General features: G+C 36.1%; 1 protein-coding gene across 6 annotated transcripts in view; it reads left to right on the top strand.

Annotated features, from left to right (window-relative positions):
• Window positions 1–24,876, top strand: part of HELZ (helicase with zinc finger) — a 92,812-nt gene that overhangs the window by 22,406 nt on the left and 45,530 nt on the right. For all 6 annotated transcript variants that reach the window (XM_075518521.1, XM_075518525.1, XM_075518523.1 and 3 more), the window contains 10 exons: window positions 350–474; window positions 3,003–3,059; window positions 3,914–3,962; window positions 4,402–4,477; window positions 7,490–7,688; window positions 8,779–8,886; window positions 9,210–9,507; window positions 12,792–13,059; window positions 17,874–18,207; window positions 23,657–23,787. In XM_075518521.1, the coding sequence (XP_075374636.1) occupies window positions 350–474; window positions 3,003–3,059; window positions 3,914–3,962; window positions 4,402–4,477; window positions 7,490–7,688; window positions 8,779–8,886; window positions 9,210–9,507; window positions 12,792–13,059; window positions 17,874–18,207; window positions 23,657–23,787 (1,645 nt within the window). The remainder of the gene's footprint in view (window positions 1–349; window positions 475–3,002; window positions 3,060–3,913; window positions 3,963–4,401; window positions 4,478–7,489; window positions 7,689–8,778; window positions 8,887–9,209; window positions 9,508–12,791; window positions 13,060–17,873; window positions 18,208–23,656; window positions 23,788–24,876) is intronic.

A 24,876-nucleotide genomic window follows, 5' to 3' on the forward strand; every position in this document is an offset into this window, starting at 1 on the left:
TGTTGGTTGCTATTTTTTTTTCCCCTTTCTGTGAAGAGGAGGTCCTTTGTGTCAGATATTTGAATTTACGCTTCCCATATTTAATTTTTGTCTATTTTAGCATGTAAACATTGCAACCTTTTTTGAGCTTATGTACAGCATTTCTTAGATGGTGGGAGACAAGTTTCAAGTTAATACTAGACAAGAGCAAGTAATACTTCCTTTACATCCAAGACTTTTCTTTCCAAGAAGCTATGGATTCAACCCAAGTTTCAGACTTTATTTTCATGTTAAAGGTGAAGGAAAACTGTATATAGTTTATTTAAATGTTTACTGTCATGAAGCTAATAGTTGCTGATTTGTGTTGCAGTGCTGGGAGAGGGGCTGGCCAAGGGAGATGGATCTTTCCGTGCAGTGCTCTGCTGCATGCATCTTAAAGGGAAGCTGCAAATTGTGTCTAATGTTCTTTCCAAATCACTGATGGGTGAATCACTGGTAAGTGGGTTTGCAATCTACATAATTTAAAAAACAGTTTTGTATTTCCTTTTTTTAAGATGTGTTTAATAATGAACTTCTGAACATATGTTTGACTGGCAGGTTGCAACAAAAATTATTTGTATGAAAAAGACAAAGATAAGTATATGGACACATATATAATCGGGATATTTAGGTTGTTGCATTACCAGTGCTTCAGAGTTGTTACGATTTTGAAAATTTTTTTTGTTGTTGGCTCTGAATCCTCAGGGAATGCAAAATAATTTGCATATTTGTGTGATTGACTAGAATAATGTAAATCTCAAACTTTTGCTTACTTTTTTAAAATTGCACCTGACACCATTTTGTGTGTACTTCACGAAGTTTAGCCATTAAAGCAGAAAAATTATTGATAGGACTTTTCAATAACTGGCCCGTGATAAGTTGTAAGACACTGTGGAAAGCTTTTCAGGAAAAAGAAAAAGCTTTGCATTTCAAGACGAAAATAAATTTTTGAGTTCAAACCTTCTGTTTTACCCTTGAACTGCCAAAACTTGTAAAGATGCTTTTAACCCCATACATGTAAGTAACTGTTCTGACTCTTATGTGACTACTTATATGGGGAAAATTAGGAACGTATATAAGTCTCCAAAGGATAGTGTCCTTTTTATTTCTGTAATCTAGATTAAATAGCATGCAGTTTGTCACCATGAACTGCTGGTGATGCTAAATCCAGAAACATGGTCATAGCACAAACAAGAGCAGCTCTGGTCAGACCATGAGGAACGGGTAAGTGACATCAGAAACTGTTGTAGGAAGGCATATTACCTTGAAATTGGATCATGTCTCCTATATCTTGGTGCTTAACTTAATCAGTAGGTTGTTTTTGAGAGGGAGTTCTGTTCGTCTGTCTAGTATATATCCTTAATTCCCTTCCCCCTGCCATTGGCCATTTTTACATAAATAAAAGGTTTTTTTCTTTGTTTAGCTGGTGTTTTCTAATGACAAAAATGTTTCATTGAAAAATTCCTGGTGAGGTCGAAGGAAACTTGCCTTCAGAAAAAATTAGTAAAATAGCCAAAAGCTCCTTATCGCAGGAAATGTACAGTGCCCTTGTTTTGAGCTATTGTTGTGCAAATAAAGGTAGCTTCGTATATAATTCCAGACTGTTGTCCCAAAGCAGAATTTGAGAGGTTTTTACAAGCTTTAGGTTGTTAGACACAGTTGTTTTCAGTAGGAATATTAAAACCAGCAACTGATTTACTGACTTCTGCCATTGTCTGAGAGGAGAAATGAAACAAAGTTTTGGAATGAATTTATTGAAGGGTTGGAATCCATCCAGTTTCCTCCCCAGTGGCTTAAGAGAATGATTTTTGCTAACTTTTTTATGCTCTAATACGTTTAAGCTCAACAGGTTCAATTTGCAGCCTTTCTGCTGAAGAAGTAAAAAATCATTTTGAAAAAAGCCTAAGTGTGAGAAGTGTTGAGTGTGTAAGTTTTCAACAAAGAGAGTAATTTCTGCTGCTCAGTAGCACAGTCAAAATGTGGAGAAGTCTAACTAATGTAGTAGCACTTCATTAAATTTTTGAAGAGATTATTGAAATAAAAACCACAGGTCTGGGTTCCTTTAATAAAAGTTTTCACTTACATGAGCGTGAAATCGTTACACTTAGCGATATATTTCAGATAAATTCAATTTTGAAAGATTTTTACTTCAGATGTACTTGAATATGCAGTTATTTTTAGTTACATGGCTAATCTTTGCTTTTTAGTGAAAACTCCAAAAATTACATGGTCTATCTACATCAGAGTAGAGAGAGTTATGAAACTGTAGAAATTAGTAATCTATGAAGTAGATCCTTAAGAAGAAATGAGTCCATCACTGCAACAGCAGTGAAAGTTTATTATATTAATTCCTTTAGAGCCAAAGCAGTTCAGTAACCATAGCATATGGCTCATGTATAGTGCTTTTCATCAGCAGCTTACCAAGTGCCCTGTGAAGACAGTCAGTATCACTGTCCCTGTTTTGCAGATGGGAAACTGAGGCATGGAGAGTTGAAGTGACTTGCCTAAGGTCACCCAGCAGGCCGGTAGCCAAGCTGATAATAGAGCATAGATCTCCTGAGTCCTTGTCTGTTGGGCTATACTGCCTCCAGGGCCACTGTGCATGTAGAGTACTGTTCTGGAGGACAGCAATCAATAAGTTTTGTAGCTATTAATATTTGTCTTGAGTGGCAGCTAAACTTCATAAGAAATTTTTTTTTTCCCCAAGTTGTTCTACATATGCTGCTCTCCTGCATTGTCCTGTATTGGTACTTGCTGTAAGTCTAGTGCTGGTTTTGGCCAGTGTAAAATTCCCTTTTTTCACTGTAATGTTTGCTCAGTGTTATGTAGTATGTCATTTAAGATTGTTCATTGTAAGTCAAACTCATTTTTCCTTCTTGCCCTTCTCCTTGGTGGTAGTGCAGGGGGAGATGAACTTTGTTGCTGTGGTTTAATGCATGTGAAGGTTTATGTGTTTGATGTATTAATATTCTTTCTCCCCCCAGAACGGGATGGTAACTAAAGATCTGACACGACTGAAAACACTTCTTGCTGAAACAGAGGTAATAATGAGCATATTATTGGGAAAATAATGAGCAGTACCTGAAACAGCTGAAAGGCTTGTTTTCATTTGTCCCAGGAGACCCAGGCTCACTATGAACGTACTGGTTCAAACGTTATTGTTTCCACTGGTCTGTCGGTCTTTACCACCTACCTATTCAGGAACCTTTCCTCTCAATCTTGCATGACGTATGGGAAAATAGTGAAAGATGCTAATAGGTTTTGGCTGTCTTGAAGTAGTGAGTAGAAAGAATTCAAAGCATTTAGATCTGTATTATTTATTTATTTATTGTATTTTTCTCTGGTGGAAATGATTCTGAAGTAATAAACATGACTTAAGAAATAGGTTAACAAATATGAATTTGTTACCTCTCAGTCACCTTTTTTTGTATTAGAGGTTAATCTGTCATGTCTGTTGATTGAATTGCCACTTCCTTTTTTTTTTTTTTTTCTCTTATGCTTTGTTGTTGATTTGGGCTTTATTTTTAATGTAGATTCAAAGCTGAAAGACATCTCAATACAGTTTAGACTTTGGGCCTTTTAAAAACTTCACAGCTGTCCACATTAAAGCGATTACAGAGTGGAATTTGGTCTTGTAAAAATATCTTAAAATTTTCTTCTAACAATGAGTGGACTCAGGGTTCCTGTCAGAATTCCTTTTATCACTGGCTGCAGTCCAGTTGTTAGGGTAATATGAAATTCATGTTTGTGACTGGAAGTGATTTCAGACTTCTGATTAATATTTTTGTATCGGTTGTTCTAAAACACATTTTGACAGTAAAGAAGCCAAAGCAGTTCTTGTTGATGAAGTTATTTTGGCTTCCTTTATAACTGTGGCTTTTTTATATAATTGTAGGCAGCTGGTAAAGTACCATCAGGATATCATGTAGAAGATTTAGAAGAAGGTATGTAACTCAGTTCTAAAGTTACTTCATTTTGTAGTGAGAAGACTTGGATTCTGCTGAATGCTCAGCACTGCATAGTAGTCAAAAAGCAAGAAAGGGGCTTGACTATTGTGATTAGCCCTGGGGATTGAGGTAGAATTATCTCATCATTGACTGAATTTGGAGGCAGAAGTTTCTGTTTATCCATCGAAGTGCTGTATCAGAGCCTGCTCTGTTCTGCAAATTGTTTGAAACTTGCCTCAACAGCCTTTGGGCCTTTGGGCCTTTGTTCTGAATGAATTTGTAAGGGATTGAAAATTAATTTTTGGTGGATAATTTTGCTTTTGTACAAATACACTTTGGGTTGATGTTTAGAGGTACGGTTCCCTGGACAGTTACTATTTGACTTAGAAATACTTGGCAATTAGAAAAGTAACCTAAGTTTTGGCTACTCTGGCAGGGTCCCGGGATGGCTGGCAGTTCCGCCCTCCACCCAGGGGAGTCACAAGCAGTGAAGAATACACGCTATGTAAAAGGTAAAATCATTGCTTTATATCAACATTCTCCAAGGGATCATAACGTTTCCTCTTTTATTTAGCTGCTGACAGAATGATTAAAAGGTCAGGAAAATGAAGGTACCTGTTAGAACAGGAGTTGATTTGTTCACAGATATTTGGAAGGGTCAGTTTATCCAGAAGCACCTCGCTTTATAAAATGGAATCACTAGCTCCATTTTCATAAGAGAGTGGTTGGAGGACCATTTTTCTCGTGACGGGTCAGCATCTGTCTTTTTTCCCCTACCTTTTCTAATTTTTATAATTTCAGAGATGTGAAAAGTTCCCACAGACAACAGTGTTAGCAGCCTGAAGCACAGTGAAGTATGCTTTCACAGCAGATAGGGTGCATGCCTTCAGATAAATGGGCTTTGTTGATAGATGGTCTTTGTCTTCAGATAAAAAAAAAATGTAGAATTTCCCTCCGGCTCTCATTATTTCCATTTTGCGTAAGCTCAGATACACAGAGGTGAATTGCCTTGCTAAAGATCCAATGGCTTGTATTGGAGTTTCTCCTCCTTGTTTGTTTCAGTCTACTAGTCAATATCGCCTCTAGTTTGTGTTGTTAATTGCCATTACTTATGTAAAACTGTATTAATATATATGGGGAGGAACCATCATTATGCACTTGATTCTGCCATATATGTAACTGATGCAAATAATTTAAAAAAATGAGCAGGAATCTGACCTGCTTTTTAAATTACATGACTGAATCACTGAATTTGGGCTACTTATGGCGTGATTTTCTAGAGATGCTAAATCTTGGCAACTCTTGTTGACTTTTATAATATCTGGTGCATATTCAGCAATTTTTAAAAACAGATATTTACAGTTTTTAGCTCATGATGATTTTCTGTTGAGTAACATCTATACCATGTTTCCAACCATTGCTCTGAAACATTTTTCCACTAAAGCTGTAATTAGCTTTATGCACACTGTTAACCCTTACAGTGAGAAGGATGTGCCTTACTCAGCAAATCCATAGGAACAATATCATTCTGACCATGGACTAAAGGTTTTAGTTCCCTGTAAGGAGACAGTTACAGGTACTGAATACGAATTTTTGAAGCTGTGATTTATTTTTCCCATGTGCCATAAAGCAGTAGGAGTACAGCAAATTTATTCTAGATAATGAAGCTATGGAATTGCAGGAGGTATTAAATAAGAAACTAAAAATGAGAAAAAATGTTTCTATTAAAATACGAACAATGAGAACTTGGAAAAATTGCATAATGATGACATTTTAAAGTAATATGCTTCCCTATTAAATAATGAAAAGGAAAGCCACTTGATTTTAAATCTGCTATGTAGCTGATAAGAACAGGTCAACAATTTTTTTATGCTTGCACTCCATTTACTTTGGGCCATGAAAATCATAATTGTACTTTAGGATTCTAATGCAATGGTGAATTGCAAAATTTACAATAAAAATATTGAAATTGACTGCTAAGAAAAATATTTTAATTTAAAATATACTAAGGAACATTTCTTGAGAATGCCTTTAGTAACATTGTGATACATATCATGCTTATTTTATTTACAATTTGGTCACTCAAGCCTTTAAATACTTAAACTTTTCTTAAAGGAAAAGTGTATCCTAAATCAAATTATAACCACTAATGCAAGTGTGGCCTAGATATCCGGGTACTTTTGCTGCAAGGTTTCCATGTCATAGTCAGGTGTTATTTGTTTTTATCACGTAGCTCAAAGTTCACGTTCTAATTCAATGTTACATTACGTAATACATTTACTATGGAAAGGTTATTCAGTCACTGATCCCATTCTGCTGTCTTCGTCAATGATGTGGGGTCCTGACTTGCTGTATTAATTTAGTCTTGGTGCATCCTTTCTTTTTTACAGTAACTCATCACTGTAGGAAGAGATTCTTAATATGAGTATATACACAGATATCCACATAAAATTCAAATATAGTTATGTTTACAGAGTTTCTATAAATTTAATATCCTGACAGAGATCAGCCTGCCTGGCTTTGTTTATAATAAATGTGATGCTTACATTAACTCTTTATAGTCTCCTTATGCAAAACAACAAACAAAACAGCCTCCTGGCCTGATGTTTATTCTGTATATCCAACACTTTCTTAGTACCTTCAGAATTTACCCCCCTCCTATTTTATTCTTCATTTTGTCATCTATTTAAGTGCTTCAGTTTTGAAGAATGATGAAGGTACAGCTATTGCCTTGTGTTTTATAATTTTAATATAAAGTTTAATTATAAAAATAGTTCTCAAGTTATACAGGCATTTGCCCAGACTTACAAATAATTCTGAGAACTAGAATGCTTAAATTGTATAAAGGTGTTTGGAATATCATTAATTTTGATGCATCAGTACATGCCATTAAATGAAAAATTTACTTCTTTAACAAATCCTTAACCTCCACAAAAATAGATCCTTTTAGACTGATACACCCTGTACAAAGAAGAGGATTAAACCTTTTCCCTGAGAGATGATTTCTGTGCAGGTGTATTTGGTAGAAAGGACCATGTGATGTCACTGTTGCTCCAGGAAAAACTGCTGAATAAGTATTTATCAGCTAATAATGTAATGATTGGAGGAAACTTGTTATATCTTCCCTTTGCCCCTGATTAACAGTGTTTTATTCATATTAATACAGCGCCTAGTCATTTCAGGGATGGTCCACGATCTCATTGTGTTAATTGCTGTACAAACACTTGATTCTTTCTTCTTTGAAGCTAGAAATTTCTAAAGAAGACTTGTGTCCCCCTATGTTTCAAAGAAATTTGATATGCTTTTCTGGACTTTGCAGTAAGAGAGGCTGCTGCCTCTCTTACGAAATGCTGCATAGATGTATATATTTCCAAATTAGTTCACATGGACTAAACTGCCTTTAGTTCTGTGAGAGAGACTTAAAGAATGTCCTTCTGGCTTTAAAAGTAAAATTTTGATAAATTTATTTTTTTAATTGGAGACCGAAAAGTTCAAGGCATAATCGTTTTTCCTATTTTATGTAGATTTTTAGAGCAAGGGATCTGCAGGTACGGTGCACAGTGTACTTCAGCACATTCCCAGGAAGAGCTAACAGAATGGCAAAAACGATATGCTTCCCGCTTGATCAGATTAAAACAGCAGAAGGAAAACAAACAATGTTCGGGCAGTTATATGGAAACCTTGATTGAGAAATGGATGAATTCGTTATCTCCTGAGAAAGTGGTAAGGAAAATATACTACTTCCCTATGTGCTCATATTTAAAACTAACAGATGAGCCTGTTTTTGGCCCTTACTATCAGAGCTGGTTGAATTACTCCTTACCAAGAAATTGCCCAACCAATTTGCTCCCCTTTCCATCCTGCCCTATGTCTTCTTGCAAAGATACCAGAGACTTAGGCTGATTTCTGCAAATGTACTCATTTTCAAGAATTCAGTAGAGTTTGTGAATTACAGCTTATGGGTTAATCACAACTTATTCATTTTGCATATTTACTATTCCCAGTGCAGGATGGGTCAGCCAAGTCTCATGGTATTGTTCCTGTTCCTTGACTAGATGGCAGAACTTTTTAAACTGAGAACAATAAATGGCGAAGCTTTCACGACTTAGTGGAGAATACTCTTGTTTGTGCATGGCTCCTTTTCTTTGCCTGCAGCTGCAGGCACTTGTATGAAGAACAGCCAATCCCCTAAATGTTCAAAAAAGTTTGAATACTGAAGAGTGTGGGGTATGGACATGATCAAACTTAGCAGTTGTTTGGAATTCCAAAGAACGTTTTTGCGGCATTCGACCAGCTCTACTTACCACTGACCCTAAGGAGTTTTCGGTCCATCTATTGTTGATTAAAATCTGGGAAGAGTGGACTTTCTGCAAAATGCATTAATGAGTAGAAAGCCTGATTCTAGTTTCCTGGTGTCTCTAGTAGTCTCATTGACGTCAGTGAGATCTGGGGTCTTCTGGAAATGCAGTCTTTGGGCCTCAATTGTATCAGATTCTTCTTTCCAAATGAAATAATGTTCTACTTTAAACATGTACAATTAAGTTGGTTTTTGAAAATCAAATCCTGTGGTTAATTGTCCTTAAATGGTTATATTATTTGCTCACATAGTATGATCTAGTAGATTTGGCTTGCTTGTCTCTCTGAATTAGCACATATTTTCATTAATTCCTACGCAGGACTTGCATCAATCCTGCACAACCTAGGAAACCATTCTTTCCATTTTCTGTTAAAAAAATACTACCTTTTCCTGAATGTTTTTATTTTGATACTGTCTGTAGATGTTTAATGTTATCTTCTTTTTCTTTTAATGTAGCTTAGTGAATGTGTAGAAGGAGTGAGAGTAGAACATAATCCTGAGCTATCGGTAACTGTCACCACCAAAAAGTCTCATCAGACATGGACATTTGCTCTCACTTGTAAGGTAGGACTACTTATCTTTTGAAAGTGAGTCAATAATAACTAGAATGCAGCCCATAACCTTTTGCGATTAAGATTTCAATTGCGTAATTCTTCTTAAAATAGAGAAGCTTCCTAGCACCATCCCTTCTCTCTCTCTTTTCCCAGCAGCTCTGGCGATTATGTATCGACTGGCCAGATTTCTGGAAAGCGGGCAGGACTTGTACCTGCTCTGAGAAGCTGAGAGTTCTTATAAGCTCTCATTATCTGATTGCAAATGAAGATATTCCTGAAATAATTTCAGTTTTCCAACATACTGTCATTTCAACCTTTGCATTTTTTTTATAGCCTGCAAGAATGCTGTATCGAGTGGCATTGCTTTATGATGCCCATCGTCCACATTTTAGTATCGTTGCAATATCTGCTGGAGACAGCACTACCCAGGTATCACAAGAAGTTCCAGAAAACTGTCAGGAATGGATAGGAGGAAAGATGGTCCAGAACGGAATAGATCATTATATATACAAAGTCAGTATAGCCTTTAACACAGAAATCTTTGGAACTTTTCGCCAAACTGTTGTGTTTGATTTTGGATTAGAACCAGTCCTCATGCAACGAGTAATGATTGATGCTGCTTCAACTGAAGGTAATGTATTAAAAAATTCTTTTGGAGTAGTGGAAATCTTTCATGCCATCTCTTTCCTTTTCACATTTTTGGGCAGAACAGCATCTGTATTAGCAGCTGGTGAATGTCTTTTACTGTATGTTATGTTCATCATATATATGAATATAAATAGTGGACAAAAGCTTCAGAAGGTCTAAATAAGGCAGATAACTGGAGTATGACTATTACTCTGTGTTGGGATATGACTCCTACATCTTGTCAAAATGCTTGGAATTTCTGGTTTGATATGTGTCTGAAAGCAGCACTGGAAGTTGAAGTATGTTTATATTTTTATAATCATTCTTGTATTGATGAAAATGTTAAACACATAGAAAAAGGTCAGATAGAGAGATGAAGTGCTTCTGTATAAGAATACACCTGGTAATTCATTCATTACTTAAAGCAGACTATCTGAGAAGTTGTGGGGTTTTTTTCCGTGCAATGTCTGATTAGGGTTGTCAAAGGCAAGAGGCAAAGTATAGGCTTGTAACTCAGTGAAGTGCTGTTAACATGAATTTTGAAAATGTAAAGAAAGTGTAACTATATTTTTGTGTGTGTTCCAGTAAAAAAAAAAGCCCCACTACATGTTACTGTAAGGGTTGTATTCTGTTTATGAAATTGATCTGTACCTCTCAGTTCAAACCTGAAATAACTCCATTATCAGAAAGATGTCAACAAATTGAAAGATGTTCTAAGAGGTGCAAAAAAGAAGGAAGCACTTTGATTTATGGTAAAAGATTAAGAGACCTAAATATAGGTCACTATGTCACTTGGCAGCAAGCAAGGGGGTGGGATAGAGTTTGATAATTTTTTATGAAAATTTGAGTGATGCAAACACTAAAGAAACAGAATTGTGGCACTGGGATGTGAGCAGAAAGAAGAAGAAAAAGGAAAAAGAAGGAAAGAAGATGAAACTAAAACCAGCAGTTTCCTATTCTTGGCCTTTATTTTCATATAACAGGTTAACATTTGCAACATTAACAAAAAGAAACTGTAAATAACAAATACCAAAGATCATGAACTGATCTTTCCAGCCGACCCAAGCACTTGTAGCCAAGAGCAGGAAGACTGTACAGGTTGTAATGTCTCTTGAAGCAGAGAATATTGCATTGTGAACGAGAAACTACGCTTAGAAGCAAGGCTGTGGTCTTTTCAGGAACTATTATATGATCTCCATGTAACAATGTGGGTAATTACAGCTGACAGGCTTCCTAAGACATTGAGTTTGTGGAGAACAGGTGTCCTTTTATTGTAAACCTGTTTAAGATGGAGAAAACTAAGCCATAAACTTATTTACAAAGTCAGCGTTACTGTCAAACCAGTCTATGATCTTGGTCCTTGTTGGCTTAAACTAACTACTAACCAGAGCGATACAAGGAACAGCCAGTTCAAGTCCACGTGAAAGTGATGGATGAAGTGGAGATAGCACTTTCTAGCATGAGGTACTGATACTTCCTTTTCACATGTTGCTTGGCTGTGTGCAGAGCGATACTGAAGTCTTCAAGCAGGTTGTTACTAGTATTTGTTTCAAATGAAAAGAGTGCTAGGTGCTCTACAGATAAATGTAAGTACAAAATCCTGGGCTTTTTGCTGAGGTAATCTAAGAAGTGTGTAAGCAGGCAAGTAAAAGGGATAACTATGTTGGATGTGTGTCTGATTCCATTGTTTCTTTTACTTTTGGTATATATGAATTGGAATCTCATGGAACTGCTTTTCAAACAGAAAGCTGCCTGAGGTCTCTACATTTGCATGTAATTCAGGGCCCTGTCTAGATATCTAGGTGGGAAAGAAAGGTCAACATTAAAATATTTTAATGGAGGAGCCTCCATTATGCATTTTGAAATCTTTATTTGCTATGGAAAAAGAGAACTAAGAGAAGTTTTCTGTGCACTGAGAATATACAAAATGCTCTCTAAGAAAGGGTCATCGTATGCGCAGTCTGTGCCAGGAACTGTTTATGTCAGGCTTCCAGTGTAAGCCTCTCTAGTGCTGGGAATTAAATGGCTGTCTTTCTAGGAAAGAAGGACTCAATCCCAGCACAATTACGGAGCTTTTGTGATCTCAGGTATGGTTAGTACCAGAGAAAGCTTCATTTATGGTGAGGTGATTTCAAACACAGAAACCACACAAACATGGACTTTTTCTTGCCATACAACTGTAGCTACTAATATGGTTCAGGCTGGAGGTAGATATTTAAATTTGGCTTCTTAGTGAACACATACTTATGAGATTAGCGAGTAAGATAAGCTATGTTCCTGTAGTCATAGTCAAGCTGAACCGAGATTTCTTTTGCTAAAAAGCTGTTTTCCTTCTATTTAGAATAAAGACAGTCAAGATGATGTTAACTATTTAATTTGAATTTGAAAATGTCTTTTTTGCACATTTTTCAGCGTTGGTGTGATATCCTGGATACCTATCTTAAATCTTACGCCAAGATAATACATTAAGATATCATAGCTTCACTATAAATGCCAAATATTTTCAGCTCTGCAATTTAACTGCAGTTCTGTTAACTGGTGCACTGTTGTCATAGTGTTTTCTGTGGTGTTAATGAATATATTTTGGGTGGCTGTAGACAGTTCTTGGTCTTTGGTTTTTCATTTAAGCTATGTGGTCCCTGAAATTAGGGTACACTGAAAAATTAATTTCCTTTTAATTTTATAACTTTATATCATGTTACGTTACATTTCCAAAGTTTTGCCTAGCAAACTAACTTCAGCTATATAATGCAACTGTCTGCAGAATACACATATTATGGTACTGTAGAAATTTTTTTAAAGGCTTTCACAATGTTGCAAATTTAATGATTCCTTACTAGCTAGTTTATAAATTTGTTTTTATTGCCTTCTAAATTTTATAGTATATATTGTAAGGTTCTTCACTACTTTATATTTCTGAAATGAGATGATGTTGCAGTTAGGCTTTGAAAGCATATTGTGATGCCAAGTCCTTCAAAGTTGCTTGCAATTATTAAAATAAAAGTGCTTTCCTTGTTTGTCTGTACTCATTCTATTTGCTGTCTATAGAATATTTTATTTTCTGATCTTGTTTGAGAGCCTGCTTGCTCTCTGTGTGTACTTGAAAAGTAGGGATGGCAATTACTAGCAGTGAACTTACTAAAGCTGTTGTAGACCGAGGGGACTCTTACCTACATTTAGTTCATTATCCCTAATGGGATTATTTTTAATAGTGTTTTGTTTTAATAAAAACCAAACATATACGGAGTTTGAACTTCTTTCCTTTCCTTATTATGTATCTGCACCCAGATCTTGAATACCTGATGCATGCACGGCAACAGCTACTAACCACAGCTAAGCGTTGGGATTCTACTTCTAAGACTATTGTAGAATTTGAGCCTAATGAAACTACTGAATTGGAGAAGAGCCTTCTTACCAGATACCAAATCCCTCTATCTGCTGACCAGCTATTTACACAATCTGTCCTGGACAAATCATTGACCAAGACCAACTATCAGTCACGGCTACATGACCTCCTTTATATAGAGGAAATAGCACAGTATAAGGAAGTTAGCAAGTAAGTGATACCTTTATAAAAATACTTCTTAGATATTTCTTGCTGTCCTGTTAAAATGAGGATGACAACTTTTTTCATTAAACCTACATGATTGTTTAAGATGCTAAGTTTTCCTGTTTCTTGGAAGTGAAGTTGAATATGAGTCTGGAAATAGTAAGCTTTGATAAAGGTCACTAGCACTTAACAAATGTAATTTACTGATAACTCGTTTAAAAGAAATTGTATGTTATCAGTCTATGCTTACCGTTGGAGGCACTAAAGAACTATTGTACAATGTTTTGTTAGTGTCTGGATAATAATTATTTGTGTTTATAGTGTTTTGGCTCTCTATACAAAAAGATATTAATAAGAAAAATTGTATTTTTGTTCCTTGGTGAAAGTAGGTTATAGCAAAGTAATATATGAAATCTTTGTATAAAAGGCCTTGAGGGAGTGTAAATTTTTTTTTTTTTTTTTAAGAAAAAGGTTGAATTGTGGGTGGATTAAACTCTGATCTTACAATGATGTGGCAGCTGACTTTATTATATTTATTCTCTAAATAGGCTGAAAAATGAGCTTGTGAATAAAAGGCATATAGTATACATTTTTTGTTTGTTTTGTTCTGTAATACCTTTAGGTATTATGTACGTATTACCCAACTGGATTAGCTTCATGAGCAAATACAGAGCTAGGAAAAAGATGTGAGCTTCCCATGTATAGACTCTCATGGAGCCTTTTTTTCTGTAGCTGGATATTTGTGGTTAAAAATTTTGCCTGCACTCATGTGGTACAAAAGAGTTTTAAAATGTTGCACTACTCAGAATGGAAAGTCAATATGGTATAACTTCCCTTTAACCTCATTTAGTAGCAAATTTAGTTCTGTCAATTAAGTTCCAAATCAGAAATGTCTTTTTAAGGCGGACCACTCCGGGAGCTGCAGAGGTTCAGCTGAATCACCCCTCTAGAATGTAGGAAGAAAATACTATGAGTAGTTGTATTTCTCATGCTTTTAAAGCAGAAAAATGGTTCCATTTCTTTTTTGTATCTCAGATGAAGGGCAGTATATGTGAACTATTTTCCCTCATATCTTTCATCGCTGCTGCGCTCTGCTCTTGAGCTGGAATCTAACATACAGAGGAATCATGCTTGAATGCTATTTTCAGCATACAGAAATATTCTCCATTATACATATTTATAATCAGGTTGACTTTTCTAAGGCTTTTTAAAACAAAAGTGGGTTTAAAGTAAACATTATGAAATGTGATACAAAATTAAACAATATTTTTACTGAGTGAATTTTCACATTCAGAATTACGCTCTCATGCCTCATAGGAAACCAAAGAGCAGCATGCCTGTAGAAATAAAAGATTAGTAAGTGTGTCCTGTGTGTAATGCTTCCCCTTTGGACAATTTGGTACAGCAATAAGTTATTGCTCTTCTTTTTCTACCTAGTAGATTAATAAAAGTAAGTTTTAATAGTGTTCTTGAAATCTTCTGGTTTGATAGTGTTGATGACAGAAATATTCTTTTGATCTTGTAGCTGACCCACTTTATTGCAACAAGGCTCCAACTAGCACACTTTCCTGATCCTCTGTGGCTAAGATCACACACTCGGTATTCTCTAGCGAAGTGACAGGGTTGTAAGCCTAGAAGTGGGCCCAGAAATACAAATGCAAGTGGGTTGTAATACCTCTGAAGTGGTGCCATGAGTGAAAATGTTGATGAGCTGCTACTCTCTAATAGGTTTGTGTATGTGTATCATAAAAGTAGTAGGGTTGTCAACATGGTCTCTTATGACAAGACTGGAATAACATGAGTGTCTGTGGTTCAGATTGGAGTGAATTGTTGGCTTTTAAGAATGTTGATGATTTCCCACTTTCTAGGAAAACACTGTTTCAGACTTTATGTGGGATCACCTGAGTGGAACTACTGAAAAGTATTGGGTGAAGGTTGCAGTGGCTTTAAAAGGTCTTGAACTCAGTTACAGGAGAGTTCATTCTGGATAGTCTCAGGGAGCTTTACTTTTAAATCATGTTTATTCTAATATTTTAGGAGGCATTTGTAAAAATTACTCTACATGAGTACATCACAAAATAGAGTAATAAAGGTTAGAATAAAGGAGCCACTGCTGTCTAAGTTCCGAATGCAAACATACTCTGTAAGAAAAAGCAAAACAATGATCTGATCTAGATACTAGTTTGGTTTTGGAAAGTTTTGCCCTACATACAGTCTGTTGATGGCTTTAAAACTCTTCCTTTCTTGCTTGCACATTCAAAAGAAAAACAGCATAGAATTGTTAAGAGTGGCTAGAACTTAGTGTGTATTTTCTTGTACGAATGTTAAAGAATGTGTGAGGTGACACATAGCTCCTTCCACTCAGTACGCTGTCTGCTACCAGAATCACAGAGCAGATTTATCCTCAGGGCTGTGAAAACTTAAAATACTGGCTTTGATGGAAAATAAATTTGCTTTTGTCATTACTATGTCTCACATTTATCAATGCATAGGTAGGTGTCACACTGCACACCCTATCTGAACTCTGCATGTGTAGATGCAAGAGGAAATGTGCTGAACTTACTTTTAAGAAACTGTTATATGGGGCTTTGTTCAGAATGGGTTTGTTTGCCTTTTAGGAATTTATTGCTTGCATTGGTACTGGATGAATTAATGATTTATGAAGTCTTTCTTTAATTTCTGTGATTTTAAATATGAGCAACAGGCTTTTCTGTAGCTAGTTTCATTAACACTGCAATTAGGCTGGGATTTTACAGTGCTTAGGAGGAAACATAAATTTTTGTTTGGTTTGTATAAGCCTGACTGAAAACCTTTTTTTTTTTTTTTTTTTTTTTTGTCTAAACCTGCAAAGCAAGGGTGAGGAATGGATGAAAGAAGCAACTTTTGGTTTTTTAAAATCTAATCCTTAGAGGATTTTGTACTTTTAACAGTTTGCCAGAAGGTGTCAGCTTACTCAATAGAAATTGCTTGATAAACTCTAAACTTTAGGTTCCCTTTAGCACAGCAGATTCAGTTTAGTAAGTTATAAAGACACCAACTTGTGCCTTGTCTCAGAATGGCAGTAACACTGTCTTCCAGCATGGTTTTATAAATCTGAATTTGAGAATGAGCTGATGCACATTCAGTAGCATAGGGATTCAACTTTAGGAAAGTTTTAACAAATTAAATTCACAATAGCATGTGATTGCATCTTAGTAATAATGCTGAGCTCTTGGTTACTGTGTTAAATGTTTTATATAGTATTTTAACAATCATCTGAATGAGATATGGGCTGTTCTAGGTGTTGCTAACTTGCTGATAGCTGCTTTGGAATAGTGCAGCACTTGTATAGAAGAAAGCTTGGGTTTTGTTGTTTTGGGTTTTTTTAGTGCATGTGGAAATTGGAAGGATTATGCTTAATTCTAGTGTGCTCCCTGAAGTACATGCTTTTGAGTGACTGCTTTAACTGTAGCTTGTGCAGTAACCTTTGTGGTTACTGACAAACGGAATAAATCTGTGTTCAGTAAGAAGATATCTCTTGCTTTTTGAGAGTGGAGGTGTGTGAAATCTGAGTCTGACTTAAATGCCCCTATTATGTAAAGAAGCAACTATTACCACAAGGGGGCAAACGTGCAGTTTTTGTGCAAGACTCATGTTTTGCCAGATATGAAGAAAATGTATTTGATTGGTTTGGTAGATGTTTAATTACCAAGTGAGCTAAAATGTTGGATTTTATTGTTATGGGCTTATGACTATTGACACTACAGGGCTTAAACAATGAATTACCAGTTTATGAGGTTAAAATAGAAATTACAAGAAGAACAGGTCAAATAAAAACAGTATGAGTATGAAAAGTATTATAAGAAAATGAGGGGTTTTTCCAAGAGGTTTTATTTCATTTGTGAAAATCTTTGGGTTTTACTTTTTTTCTGTAATTTGTTGCAAATTGAGGAGAAAGTTGCTGATGAGAAGAGAACTGAATATTGTTAGTGTGACGGACCTTTTTCCCCTTTTGTTCTTTTTAAAACCAGGTTGAAGCAATCTGTTTAAAAAAACCCAAACGCTCTAGGAGGCGATTAGTATGTATTGGTGAGAGGTCAATAAAGTCTGCTAATAAGTCACTTTAATGTGTTATGCATGTGACTTCTAGAAAATGGTAACTACAAAGAATGAATTTGTTACGTGTCTGATTACAGGAGGAACCTGCTGCTAATAGGAATTCTGTGGATAGATGGTTTATATGGCTGAGCCTGTGAGGCCATTCTCTCATTTCAAATAAAATGATCTCATTTTAATGCCTACATTCTGATTTTTTGGAGGCATTTTAATCAATCCCTCTGAATTATAGGTATAATACCATTTACCTTTTAAGATGTGGATTACCATCTTGGGTGTGCAGCAGGAAGAGATACATGAAATAAATAGTAATCTTACTCTGTTCTTTGCCTGCACGCACGTCTCTCCTTGAATACCTAACATAAGCTTACAAACTATTTAAATAGAAATTTTTACTTCTTTGGGACATGATTTTGGGACATTAGCAACTCTAATTCACCCTAAACTTATTTTGGTCTCAGAAAGTCTAGTATTTGATTCTTGTGCGGGTTCTTTTTTTAAGCTTCATAGATGTTGATTCTTTTGAATATATGTTTTACAGGCTATAATCAAAAGGAAAATGTGTAAACATTTGACAGCTACGTACTTATGAAGGGTCAGTTTGGCTATACTTGTTGATGCTTAAAAGTTCTGAATGTATAAGGCAGTTCATCTTCAGTCTGAACGCATGAAATCTCTGCATCCGAGAGCATTTTTCTGCACTGACTTGATGCTTTCTTACTTAGGTTCAACATAAAAGTGCAATTGCAGATTGTAGCAAGCTTCATGCTCACTGGTGTTTCTGGAGGTGCAAAGTATGCCCAAAATGGACAACTTTTTGGACGCTTTAAGCTCACTGAAACACTTTCGGAAGACACTTTGGCTGGACGGCTGGTGATGACCAAAGTCAATGCTGTTTATTTATTGCCTGTCACTAAAGAGAAGTCAGCACAGACCCAAGGAACCAAAGAGAAGGTTTATGAAGCAGCTATTGAGGAGAAAACAAAGGATTATATCTTCTTGAGGGTATCCAGGGAATGCTGCGAAGAACTTAATCTTCGGGCAGATTGTGAAATGCAGGTAAGTCCGAGTGGAAGTGGTTTTGGTATGGGAACTGTTTGCATTGTGTCTATTTTGGCTCCACCCAAAATAATTGCTTGAAGATATGAAAAGGAATTTTGTTATTCATTGCCATACACAGAAAGCAGAGCACAGATGAGTATTTCAGATAGGTGAAATCTTTTTATACATAAATATACACATATACATATGTGTGTGTGTGTTGTATGTATATATAAGTCTTATTATTTGGAAAAGAAATTAATATTTTAGAACTGTCACAGAGTAAAAATACATTTTAATGAATTTCATTTCTGGCAAAATTCTTCTGAGACAATTAGGCATCGTTTGCATATTTTTGCTTGTATATCTCATAGTTTTGAGATTGTGATTTGTAAGCCGTCTTGGACATTGTTTTTACATCTCTGGTTCAAATACAAAGCCCTCTCTCTATGGACTTGTAAAGGAAAGCTTTGTCTTACTTTTCTTTTCCTGCAGGTAGGTGTTTGTGGGTAGTTCATGGGCTTTCCACCAGACCTACCCACCCTCTCCCCTCTCAGTCTAAAACCACCCCCTCTCATTCTAAAACCACTGAATATATTGCTTACTCTTGCTGCCTGGACTTTTCTCCAGCTTAGTCTCTCTGATGTGGCTTCTATCGTTCTGTCCATCATAGCTATTCTCACCAGAGACCTCAGGAACCTTTTCTTAATGAAGTCAAAGGAGGGAGTTTTCTATTTCTGTGTTTTTTCTCAAAAAACCAAAACCAAAACAAAACAAAAAAACCCCTCTCTGCTCCTCTTGACATAGCCTAGCCAGCTAGAACTCAGTCTTTGATAACTTGCATCTTGGACTTTTTATTTTGTATCCTCTTATTCTTTTTGTATCTTCTTGTTCTTTTTGTTTATGTCATTGTGGATTCCGCTATTTGTTCCTAGGCCTGAGGTGAGATTAATTTTTAATAAGGTTTGTTGAGGTTATGAAGGGGCCTTGTGCTGCTTTCTGCGCCCATATCAGAACAAAAGGAACATTGTCCTTCAGTGGAAAAGTCTTCAACTTCCAGTATTTCCCTGATGATGATGATGAGGGTTGGTAGATGGAGGCATGAGGCAGGTGAATAGATACTTTTATTATATATCTCCTGTGTTTCAGAATGATGATACTTGCCTCCATGGCTCTCACTCTGCTGACACTTATATCCAAGACAGATAAATATCTGTCTTGGAGGCATTCAATCACAAAATGAGGAGTTATAACACTTTTGCTAGAGAAAATTGTGTTGGCAGTAAGATCAGGCTTTTGTTTACTTTGCAGTTAACATGAAATGGGCGTGGATAATTTTTTTTTTTTTTTAAATATTGTGTAGTTTGCAATCAAGATAGTGCATTAGATGTAAATGCATGTAAGGGAAGACAAAGCTCTAGTTAAGTTAAATACTTAAACTCCTCACCCATCCCCAGTGTGCGTCTGCTGTAGACCTTGTGATTGATCTTGTTACCAAACAGAAATAACCTCAAATTAAGGTCACTGGAATTGCTTGGAATGAATGCATTTTCACCAAACGATTATGTCCTCCCATGCATTTTGTTTGGGGAAACATATGCAAGAATCCTAATGTCTTAATTTAACATGGATAATTGGCCTGGGAAGACTTACGTTGTTCTGGGCTCTTAGCTTTGTGTTTGTTTTCTTAAAACAATAATTAAACTTACTAATTGATTCTATCAGAAACTCCACTGGAATGCAAAATGAGCTGGGGCTTCAGTAACTGGCTTATTTTTCTTTGGGTGTCTTATAAAACTTCGCCGGAGGCAGCAAATCTATTCTGCATTAAAAATTGGGTCCTGAAGTTATTTGTAAAATCATTTAGTACTTCATACACATATCAGTGAATTGGTGGTCAAATCTTTAAAGTGTTACCTATATTTTAATGAATTCTAATTGTGAGGAAATTTTTTCTGGTTAAGTATTGACTGCAAATTTGGAAAGGGATCCTCAGGTTAGAACGGAGGGTATTATAATTTGGATGTATAGTGTTTTTATTAAAGATGCTGGAAATTTTGCTGTTGTTTTCAGTGGAGTTCATATTCCCTATGTGATTCTTAAACATTGACAAAATTGCTTTTATTTCTGTAGGTTTTGGATATGTTAGGTAGTTTGCTTCCTTTCCTCTTCTAATAATTCATCTTGGAAGCTTCCTGATCACTTGTTCGCCTGTTGTCCTGGCTTAACTATAATAAACACACAATTCTGCTTTTATCAAGTGCAGCATTCATGGAGGTGGGATGGACTGAACCGGAGCTTTAAACCCCCTTGGCTGCTGCTCTTTTTGGTGACCAAACTAACATGCCACTGTTTTATTTTTGGAGTGGTTACTCTGTTCTGTGTCCTCTTCTGTGAAACTGGCAATGGATTAACTTCCTTTCCTACTGTTTTCTTATTGTGGAATATATATTAAAGCAGGTTACATACCTCTCCTTCACAGATGGTCTCATTCAGTACTCTGCAACAGCAAATAAAACTGTTTGATTCAATCCAAACTGGATGAAAAACAAAACAAATCACAAGCTGTTAAAGAAAGTGGTGAATGCAGGTAGATAATAAGAGGTATTTAATGCTAGGCACCTTGCTTGGACTCCCAGAAGGGGCTATTAAAGCATCGCTCAGATGAGCATCACAGTTTTTCTGCATTTAAATTATCATTGTTATATTGGGTGGTCTTTTGTTAGCCTTGGATCTGTCTGAGGAAAGATATTTTTCCTGTATATATTCAACTGTGAGGTTGGGACCGTTGCCATTTGCATGGAAGTCTTTTCCAAACATCTGCGGGATGTTGTTGGGCAGACAAATGGGCGCTGGGTAGAGATGGGTAGGACAGAGCTTTGGAAGGCAGCTCGAGGTCCCCCTCAGGCAGGGTGAGCTGGCGCTGTCATTCTTGACAAGTGCTAAACCATGCTGCTTTTGAAAACCAGGGTATTTACTAAGGTAGTGGATAGGCATAAACTACATGGTGGAACAGTGGGGAAAAAGATTTTTTAAACGTTTATGTGTCCTATTTAAAAAAAGTTTTCCTAGCAGTTACAATCACTTTGGTGAACTCCATGCTTGATGTTGTACAGATTTGTTACTGCCCTTTTCTTCAGAGTTATGGTTATACATCTTGCTGTAAAATGTGATAGTCAAGATGAATATTTAATGTCTTCATATCTGCCAGAGACTGAAAGTTAATGGCTACATTCTGCACCGATACAAGCAAACATCGTTTATTTACAGCAAAGCTAGTGTTGATTTTACATGCTACATAACAATATGAACAGTGTAATATTTAAATATAGTAGAAAAAAGAAAATGCTAAGAGCTGTGTTTTGCAAATCCTTTTGAAGGAGATAATCTTCAAGTAGTAAACATTACTGGTGTACAAGAGGGTTTTTACAGGTGTGATCCCTATGGTAGGAAGTGACTTTGTGGGCAAATAAAGGAATGTCAGGTCCAACAAGCAGTTAAATCTAGAAGGCTAAATTATTCGTCCATAGGAGGAATTCTCCTCCATAGGAGAAGGTTCATGGGAGAAGTTTATATGGCTTTGAATGAGGCCTGTTGTGTTTAGAGAAGTGATTTTCTACTTTTCTAACTTCCTTTTTTTTCTTTTTTTTTCCCCAAGTTTGCTGTCTTATTTTGATAACCACAGGGATCTTTAATACAACAAATTGGTTTTTGTTTCTAGTATATAAGGAAAACTTATTTTAGCTGACAAGGACTTTTTAAAGTCTTTATATAAGTTGTCAGAAAAGATAATTAGAAAAATATATTTTAGTATTGCTTTGTGTTTCTTGAACTTTCTGGTTGGTAGCAATAATTATCATGAGATTAAAGTGTGGTTAAGTAATAATGGACTGACTAATAGAGAATCAGTGAGAGTGCTCGAGGAGAAAATTAATAGATCTGAGACCCGATTTTTGCTTTGGGCATGGGGGTACGTTTAGAATGACTGTGTCGCCTCCGTGGCGTTTCTCGGGGATGACATGGGGCGCTCGACCGCAGCTTTGTCCCGTCTCTTCAGCGGTGTGATCGTGCTGATGTATCAGCTTCAGCACGTCTTTACTCCGTTCCTATTTTTCTCATCTGTTAATTGGTAATAGCAAACCAGCTTCTGTAAAGTGGTTGTGAAAGCTATCAGTAAAGATGACCATAGAAATTTGAAATATTATTGGTATGCTTTCCAGGTAAATGAGGGGTGCTTTTCCAGACAGGTTGCAGTAATTTGGCTGGGTGTTATTCAGCATGCTCACAGTTCATTGTAAATCTGAGAAAGGTACTTATTTACTCTTATTTAATCAAAAAATGCTCCTTAGAGTTGTAGCACAGTAATTACATAAATATTTAGCAATAGATAGCAATGCTTTGAAAAAACCCTAAAAATGTATGTCAGTCTCTTGAAGTTCTTCAGCAGCTTTGGATGTTTTTATGCTGTTTTGTATGAGTGCAAATCTGTGTCAAATTTTGTATCATGGCTTCTGTGTTAGTTGTTAACATTTAGTTCTTTGGCGCAATGCTCTGATCAGATTCATTTGTTTCTGGAGAGATTAATAATTGCAAATTTCAATACGTGTAAATGATAATCTGCATGAACTGTTTTTATGAATTGTTTCCCCAGGAGCTGCTGTTATCCAGTGTTCAAATTTAGAATGTATTTTTCTCTTTGCTCTTTTAGTATATGTATGTATAAACTAATTTCACTATCCATTGTTCAGTTCTGAATTTAATCAGGGATGTTAACGTGCTCTGCATGTTGTTTCTGGCTTTGTACCAGAATTTTGCTGGCATTATCTTTTATTTACTAGTATTAAAACATAAGTAGTTGAGAGAACAAGGAAATGAATGTATTGATAAGCAACTAATTGTTAGAAATTAACTTTTGGAGAATTCTAATAATTGAACATAAATGAGAATTTATATTATTCCAGAATGTTTGACTAGAAATAAATAATGTTTGGGGTTTATCTCTGCTGGTCACACATCTGATTTATATCATCTGTTGATCTGTAAAAATTTCTCGCCTGTCACTGTTTCAAGGTTGTTCTTACAATAAGGGATGGAAGCTTATATTTTTAAAAACAAGTGTTTTAGGACAGTAATATTTTCCAGGAGTACTTTTTGTATACCAAAAATAATTCCAAGAATGTTTTCCCTTTAATTTTTTTCTGAAAGTACAGTGGAATCTAACCTTAAAAGTCAAACAACATAATTACAATAAAGAAAATACTGTATTTATCTTTGCTTCAAAAAAAAAAAGGAGCAAGTTAATTTTATTGCAGATCTTTTCATTGAATGATGTTTGCTGTTTTCTTCTGAGAGTCAGTAGTTTGCAGGAAGATAATAATGTATCATATGCAGTAAAGTCTAATGAGTGTTTTCTAAATTAATCATTTTTGGTTCACCTATTCATTTATTCATTCATTTTGTACTGCAGGTTGAACTTCAGTTTCAGTTAAATCGCTTACCCCTCTGTGAAATGCATTACGCCTTGGACAGGATTAAGGACAACAGTATTTTGTTTCCAGATGTCAGCATGACTCCCACCATACCCTGGAGTCCCAACAGGTACAAGAATACAAACGCTTTAATATCAAAGATTTTATGGTAATGCAGCACTGAATTTCTCATAACAGATGGCTGAAATCTGCCCTAGAACAAGAAACATGCCTTGCTCTTCATTAATGATGAGGATGGTTCAGAGGAGGGAGTGAAACTGTTCTAAATAAACGAAGAAAAGTGATCCTCTGAGGACTAGAATCTGTTGATTGGTTTTCCCTGCGGTTGAGCTGTGTTTCTGTAGGCGTTGCACTTGTAGTTGTAGAAAAGAAATCTGCTATTGTTATTTACTGTTCTGCTGTTCTTCACTGCAAATATGCATGATGCTTTATAGGAATGTAAATGCCAGTTACAAGGAGTTTGCTGTGCAGGATCTCAAGTTTGCAGACTCCCATTTGCAAGGAACAATCCATTAGCACTTTTTGAGTTTGATGCAATGAGTCCAAATTTGGACATGTCACTGAGGGGGATGACTAGGAAAGGTGTGGGAATGAGTCTTGGAAGGATCAGCATTGCACTTGAAAGCAGCCCTGAGATTCTTTGTATACGTGTCTTACAGTTTCCTTTATGAAATTATAATCCCTATGTTATATAAATACTTTTAAGGAAACTTAAGGCTGATGCAGTGAAAATAGTTTGTCTCGAAGAGGAAACTTAGGGAAGAGAAATGCTCAGGGAATATGGTCAGTATTCTTGCTGCACAGGGAAGGATAAAAGAGGCATGAGGTTTCTGTACTTAGAAACCAGGGAAATGAGAGGTATGTGGAACTGATAGCCTGTACAGCATGCGTGGAGTCGGGTGGTGTCTTGAAGGTGAGAATTAAGAGCGTGATTGTGATGCAGTACAAATCAGAAGATAGCTCAAGGATTAAAAGGAAAGTGATCTGGCCAGAAACCTGAGACAGTGAGATAATGTAAGACAAAAAATTACTGGAAAAAATTTGGTTTGTCTTTGGAAGTGTAGGAAGAACAGAAACGATAAAAGGGTGGGAGCAGTGTTCTGGGTGATGATGCTGCATTCATCAAAGCTTTGACAGTAAAGGCAGAAAGAAGGGAATGGGTTTTGCGTAGAGTTATAGTACAAAGCTACTGGAGGTC

The sequence above is a fragment of the Mycteria americana genome, chromosome 16 (genome assembly GCF_035582795.1).
Source record: "Mycteria americana isolate JAX WOST 10 ecotype Jacksonville Zoo and Gardens chromosome 16, USCA_MyAme_1.0, whole genome shotgun sequence".
NCBI lineage: Eukaryota > Metazoa > Chordata > Aves > Ciconiiformes > Ciconiidae > Mycteria > Mycteria americana.